The sequence below is a fragment of the Humulus lupulus genome, chromosome 9 (genome assembly GCF_963169125.1).
Source record: "Humulus lupulus chromosome 9, drHumLupu1.1, whole genome shotgun sequence".
In the NCBI taxonomy this organism is placed as follows: Eukaryota; Viridiplantae; Streptophyta; class Magnoliopsida; order Rosales; family Cannabaceae; genus Humulus; species Humulus lupulus.
The window spans coordinates 168,869,108-168,876,679 of record NC_084801.1 but is presented as its reverse complement, the minus strand read 5'-3'; the positions used below and the strand labels follow the sequence as shown (position 1 = coordinate 168,876,679).

General features: G+C 34.6%; 1 protein-coding gene across 1 annotated transcript; it reads left to right on the top strand.

The window, feature by feature from the left end:
• The first annotated feature begins 5,556 nt into the window (after nucleotides 1–5,556).
• Nucleotides 5,557–7,308, top strand: LOC133801036 (trihelix transcription factor GT-3b-like). Its single transcript, XM_062239164.1, has 2 exons — nucleotides 5,557–6,097; nucleotides 6,414–7,308. The coding sequence occupies exons 1-2, from the start codon at nucleotides 5,726–5,728 to the stop codon at nucleotides 7,014–7,016; spliced, it is 975 nt and encodes a 324-aa protein (XP_062095148.1). The 5' UTR covers nucleotides 5,557–5,725; the 3' UTR covers nucleotides 7,017–7,308.
• Nucleotides 7,309–7,572: the final 264 nt, after the last annotated feature.

The window sequence follows — 7,572 nt, the reverse complement described above, 5'->3', positions numbered from 1 at the left end:
GACACGTGGACAGTGATGGTAGGCGCACACACGTGGGACATGATAGAATACCGCGTATCATATTAAATTTATTTATACTAATTAATAAAAAAACAAATATTTACAGACTTCTTTTATTACTTTTTATTCATCCATGCAAAAGAATAAAATAAAAAAACTATTTAATTAATTCACAAAATGAAATCTAGTATGGTCTCGAAGGCCAGCCTTTTCTTTTTCTTGTCAAAAGAGAAAAGACCATAAAGTTGAAACGAAAAATAAAATAAGAGATTATAAGGAACAAAAAAAAAACTTGTCGTACAAGTTGGTGTTATTTTATTTTATTAATTAAAAGGAATTATATATGCTAATTTTATTATTATCCTCTCTTCTTTAAGGGATCCTTTTTGGTTGTTTAGTAATTAGGGAGTAACCTGGGATTGAATCTATGGCTGGGTATTTAATATAAAATTTGAAGAACACAAATAAAAATTAAATTCTAATTTTAAGATATACATTTACATAATAATATAATAAATGTGTAGATAATGAAATTTTTTTGTTTTAACGATTTTTTATTTTTTAATGTTAACTTTAACGAAATATTCTTATATTTAACAGTAATTTATAAACATCACTTAAACTTAAATAAAATAAATTAAAATATTTTAAAATTTTAAAATATGATATTTTTGAAATATTTTACAATGATAATTATTTGAAAATAATAAATAATTAAACAAATTAAAATATGATCTTTTTTAGATATTTTACAATGATAATTATTTAAAAATAATACAATGGTACGTTTTATAATTTAAATAAAATGTAATTTAACTTAAACTTACTTATTAAAATAATATCATATTAAACATATAATATAATATAATGTGAATTAACAACAAATTTCTTTTTAAAAAAACTACAAGAAACTTAAATTTAAAATTCAATATATAATATTATATAATATATTATATTTAAAATTTAATATTATATTAAACATATAATATATAATATCTTGTTGTCACTCCTAAATTCAAAAAATAGAACAAACATAAACTTAAACAAAAATAAATAAATTATTTAATTAAAATAGGATATTTATTTGAAATTTATATAACATTAATATAAATTTAATAAAATAATTGATAAATTCTGTAAATAAAACTAAGCAAATGTGCATATTGCACGTTGATTGTATCTGTTGACGGTGAGAACTCGTCAACTAAGTTGAGTTGGAGGAAATTATCAAGTTAGGATCGTCAATAAAAAAGCTATAGAAATCAAAGCAATAACTCAAGAATTATGAAAGAATAACAATGGAGAAATCAATCAATCTTTCATTAACTCTCAAGCCTTTGCCACCTTAAAACTCCCAACCCCCTTTCAGGTGGTGTTAGAGTTCATTTTATAGTAGGCTCTAATGGCCTTAGGTACATAGTGGTTCAAGAGACCATGGGGTACATAAGTACTATGTCAGGGGAGTGACTTTAGAGGTTGTGGTTGTACATCCAGTACAGGAGCAGGTGTCAGGAGAGTGCCTCCACTACTTGTTTGTACCCATGTCTGATGAGTGGTGGCAGGCATAGTGGTGCAGGTGGTCGTGGTGTCGACCCTGACCCTTGGCCGTAGGCGTACGGGTCATAACTCTTATTCCAGCAGTCCCACTGGCACTGGTATCCGTACTCAGTACTAGGTCGTACAAGTATGTCCCATTCGACTCGTACTGGAGCCTCTAAGCATAGGGGTCTCAAGGTGTAAGGAATGGGACACTCGGTGTGTGTTATGGTCCTGGCGTGCGGTGGAGATCTTGGGTCCTGGCACGAGATGCCTGAAGCCTCCCGAGGTCACTCATGAGTCTGGTTGATAGGCATGTGGCCTTGACGGATGTCTAAGGATGCGTAGCGAGACGCCCTCCTTGCGACCCCCTTGGTGACCCGGCTCCCTAGTTGCTCACGAGGCCCTCCTCCTCTCGCGAGGCCACGCGAGGCCATGCTTGGGCGAGGCCACGCGAGGCCATGCGAGGCCATATTTGGCTGAGGCTACGCGAGGCCATACTTGGGCGAGGCCACGCCAGGCCATGCTTGGGCGAGGCCACGCCAGGCCATATTTGGCTGAGGCTACGTGAGGCCATACTTGGGCGAGGCCATGCGAGGCTACGCGAGGCCATACTTGGGCGAGGCCATGCAAGGCCACGTGAGGCTATGCTTGGGCGAGGCCATACTTGGTCGAGGCTACGCGAGCATATGACTTGGGCGAGGCCATACTTGGGGCCATGGGCGCGATGCCAAGAGGCTGCCATGCGAGGCCATACTTGGGGCCATGGGCGCGACACCGAGAGGCTCCAGCGAGGCCACGGGCGCGACGCCGAGACGCTTCAGCGAGGCCATGGGTGCGACGCGAGAGGCTCCAGCGAGGCCACGGGCGCGACGCCGAGATGCTTCAGCGAGGCCACGGGTGCGACGCCATGGGCACTCCAGCGAGGCCATGGGCGCGACGCCGAGGGCACTCCAGCGAGGCCATGCGGGCTTGGACGCGAGCCTATAGGCGATGGGGCGTGAGCCTATGTGCGCGAGATCACCTTGCGCAGCATGATCCTAGGCCCGCTAGGCCGTTGCGAGAAGGTGGCGGCTCGATTGCCTCGTGGCTCAAGTATGCACTTGGGCCTCCGAGGGACCTTAGCACCTGTCCTAGTTCTTTTATGGGCGCAGAATATTGAGCGTCCACAGTATCTAGTACATAACAATATATGAAAAATTATAAAAAAATATATTTGAGGAGCAATTATTTACTCTCAAAATCATATAGGGCCGTTGATGCACAAGAGTATTTTTTAAAAAAGAAAAGTTATATTTACTCTATATAAATAAATATATATTTTAAAATTATTATATATATATATATTTTAAATATTATGGTAAACTTAATTTTAATATTATTTTAAAAAAATAAGCTTCGTAAACTTTATTTCTAATAAAAAAAATCTCAAGTCTTTTTTCATTCTTTTTTTCTTTCTCCAAATAATAGGTTTTTCATAGCTTAATAGCTTTGTAAAAAAGTTTTAATACATATATATATATATAAATTACTAGGAAAATCATACCAATAAAAAGTAAGTTTGTTGTACTTTTTAATTAACTTTCATAAATTTATGGGAAAATATCAGTTTGGTCCCTGTATTTTGTCTGAATACTTGATTGGCCCCTATGTTTTGTTAAATGACAATTCGGACCCTCTGTTTTACAAAATAGATCAAAATAATACCCTGAGCCAGATTTTGGTCAAAAAAAAATTTCAATATGATGAAAATTCCCTCAAATTAAAATAATTAACAATTAAAAATATATATTAATGAATTTTAAAAAATAAACTAAATAAAAAACAAAAATTTATTTTACTTAAATTATATTTGATATTAAAATAAAAAGTTATTTTCTTCTCTCTCCTTTCTCTCCCTCTCTCTTCTCTTTCGGTCCTTCTTCCCTAACCCAGTCGGCCCTAAAGAATCCATGGATTCATAAGAATGGCAGTGGCCCTAAACGAAGGTACTCAGTCTCCTCTCAACTGGCCATAGACGAAATAACTTTGGTTTCTCCCCAGCTAGTCTTAGACGAAGTGTCATTTTGTCGTTCAACAAGATTTGGAACCATTGCTTCTTCGTCGGAGATGGAGATCTGAAGCTGCGAAGCAAAGTCTGATATGCGATTGAGGTTTGTCGTAGTGCGAGATTTAAAGATCTGTCGGAGATGGGTGCTGGGTTGAGGTCTGAGGCACGGTGAGAATCAGGGAGGGGTGATGGGGATGGGGTTACCTGAGATCTGAGGCACGACGACATGGGGCTACTTGTGAAGTTTGAGGAACGATGGAGATGGGGCTGCGTGTGAGGTCAGAGGTACGACGACGCTGGGGCTGCTTGAGGTCCGAGGTGTGACCATGATGGGTTGTTCTTGCCCTTTTTTATGAGTATTCTGGTTTTGTTCATGTGTTTTCTGGTTTTTGTTTATGTGTTTTGTGGGTATTTCTCATACTTTTCTAGGTTTATGTGGAAATTTATGTATGAAATTGGGAATAGAAGAAAGCAAAATGATTCAGTTTCAGTTACAAGTTTTGATTCTTGATTTGTGATGATAATGAATATTTTGTTTTCAAATTTGAGTCTCCAAGAAGAATGAACTCAAGAACATAAATTTGATTTAATTTGGATGAATTTTGCTTTGATTTATGTTCTTTTTTTATTTTAAATTTGTGTTATTTTAATTAAAAAAAGTTATTTTGCATTATGTAGTTAATTTTAATTCATTTTAAAAAAATTTAATTTTTATTTTAAAATCTATTTTTAGTTATTTGATTAATCCATTAATTACAAAATATAAGGGCATTTTGGTCATATTTGAAAATAATTTGACCAAAATCTTGCTCAGGATACTATTTTGATTCGTTTTGCAAAATAAATGGTCAAAATTATCATTTTATAAAACATAGGAGTCAATCGAGTATTCGGCCAAAATACAGAGGCCAAATTAGTATTTTTCCTAAATTTATATTTGAGACTATATGAAGAAAAAAAAAATTCAATTCAAGATCCAATATAAGAAAAAAAAACACATTTTTGTCTCCCAACTGCTACACCATAAGTTAGTTGTAGAATAGTGTTATTTATTAAGTATAATTAATATTATTTTTTTAGGAAGAAATCTTCTAATGTATATTTGTTGTAAAATTAGAGAATTTAGGAACATAAAAATTGATCCACATATCAAACTAATTCCCTTAAATGATTTAGTCTCATTAAAATACCTAAAATTAATTTAACACAATTTACATATTTTTTTTTTATCGGAATAGCTATATCACTATTCAAAATTAACAAATACGAGAGATTAGAGAAGAGAAATCTTCTAATCTGGAAAATTCATTGTCTAAGCCAAATGGCGTGGCTCACAACTCACATTTAGATGTTAGAGAAGATAAATAATTATAACTTCATACACTAAATATATAAATAAATAAAGAATCTATATTAATCTAATGCTAGATGATATAAGTTACTAGTTTTATTTTTCTTAGTCGGTTTTGTAAAGTGTCACATAAGATGATGTAATGCAAGTATTTGTTGTTTTTGTAGACCCGGTTGTAGAGAATCAAAACCCAAGAAGTATAAAGTAATGAGGCAGTGTCGTAAGAGTGACGCCACGTAGACGTAATGGTAAGGTGGGAACAAATGGGAAAATAAAATTAAAATTAAAATTAAAAAAGAAAAAAAAAAGAGAGAGAGATAGATAGAGAGAGAAGAAGTTTGCGCGTGGACAGATCAGACAGGGGAATAGCTGTTTAAGAAAAAAATGGATTTTTTTCTTATAAAAGAAAAAGGAAAACTTTAATTTTGATTTGGTTATTTATTAGGGTCTGAAATCTGAACAAAAAATATATAATAATAAATGTAAAATAAATATATACTTTGACAGTTGACAGTACCTATATAAGAAAGAGAGAGAGAGAGAGAGAGAAAATCAATCTTCTTCTTCCTTTTCTTTCTTTTATTTTATTTTTATATTTTTCAATTTTTATTTTTAATTTTCTTTCTCATTGACGATTCACACCTTGTATTCACACCACCCTTATAACAAATATTTTCTCTTCAAATCTATCTAACTTTTTCTTTCTTGAGACCAAAGATTAAGATCTTCTATCAGAAAGAAAAAAAAAGTCTTTTTCTTTTTTTTTTCTTTTTCTTTTAGTTGTGGTTATGGAGGGACATCATCACCATCAAAATCCTCATCACCATCTTCATCATCAACAACAACAACAGCAGCAACAGTTTCATCTTCAACAACAGCAACAGCAACAGCAACAGCATCATCCTCATCAGCAACAGTTGCAGCAGAATAATCCTAATATCAGTGTAAGCGTAGATGTTACCGATAGGTTTCCTCAATGGAGTTTACAAGAGACGAAGGAGCTACTCATCATCAGAGCCGAGTTCGATCAGACTTTCATGGAAACCAAACGAAATAAACTCCTTTGGGAAGTCATCTCCACGAGAATGAAAGAAAAGGGCTTCAATCGCAGCCCTGAACAGTGCAAGTGCAAGTGGAAAAACCTCGTCACTCGATACAAGGTATATCTATACATATATATCATCTTCGATTATATTCTAATTATATATTATTTTATCTTGGTACGGTACCCAAAAAGAAAATGTTCAATAATTCTCATAAACAGTACTCAGATTTCCTTTGATATTTATATATGTATATGTTTAGTTCACCAACTGTTTGATTCTGATACGAAAAGTAGTATAGTAATCTTTACTTTTCATTTTGTTGTGCTTTTTGATATGGAACCCATGATTGATTGTTATTGGGTTTCTTTAGCTTCATGCTTAAGCTATATATATGTTACAATAAGTTGAGTTAAAATATGTATATATATAGGGGTGTGAAACTATGGAGGCTGAAGTAGTGAGGCAACAATTTCCATTTTACAATGAAGTGCAAGCGATTTTCGCAGCGAGAACACAGATGAGAATGCTGTGGTCTGACCCAGAAGGAGCTGGTATGAGCGGTTTTTCTAAGAAGAAAGGGGCAATGTCTTCGGACGATGAAGAAGATATTCACAACATTAACGATATTGATGTTATTAGCGAAGGAGAGCAAAAGGGCAACATTGTTAGTAGTAGTGGAATTAACATGAGGAAGAAGAAGAAGCTCATGAAGAGTAGCAGTAATAATGTTGGTGGTACTAGTGGAGGAATTGGTAGTAATAATCTGAGGGAGATATTAGAGGATTTCATGAAGCAACAGATGGCAGTGGAGACACAATGGAGAGAGGCTTTTGAGGCAAGAGAAGAGGAGAGGAGGTTGAAGGAGATGGAGTGGAGACAAACAATGGAGGCTTTGGAGAGTGAGAGGTTGTTAATGGAGAGAAGATGGAGAGAGAGAGAGGAACAGAGAAGGATCAGAGAAGAAGCTAGGGCTGAGAAGAGAGATGCTCTTATCACAGCTCTTTTAAATAAGCTCAGAAGAGAAGATCTTTAGGGATGAATATTATATATATATATATAGAGAGAGAGAGAGAGAGAGAGATGGTTGTATATCTCTCTTCTCTTCTATCTCTGTCTACTCGATCTCTATAAGAGGTTTGTGATCATAATCTTTTCCCTTTCTTTTGTATAACTTTAGCTAATTATTAACTTTATTTCTCTCCTCTGTCATGAATCATGATGATCATTTTTGATGAGATATGGTTTTGATTATGATGTAGGCCACTCCCTCTTGTTGATTACTGTACTCTTTCCAGCGTAAGGAAACAAAAAAAATTAGAATTTAATGCTTTTTTTTCTTCCTTTAATATTAGTTTTTATAAAGAAAGCGAGAGCTAGAGTTAAGCTATTTGTGACTTGTTGTTATCAATGATCAACTGGTAAAGAGCTATAGAACATTATCGTGACTACATGCACAGTTACATATATTCATAAGATTATATATATATAATTATACATATATTGCTCCATTAATATTTCTAATGGCTTTCCCACCTTCACCAAAGTGCAGTAGTTTCCACTTTCACGAACATATATATATATATATGCAC

Bases quoted from the DNA above. Each gene is read 5' to 3' on its own strand.
- LOC133801036 (XM_062239164.1), top strand. From the start codon at position 5,726: ATGGAGGGACATCATCACCATCAAAATCCTCATCACCATCTTCATCAT. The intron at 6,098-6,413 runs GTATATCTATAC...GTATATATATAG, and splicing joins ACCTCGTCACTCGATACAAG to GGGTGTGAAACTATGGAGGC.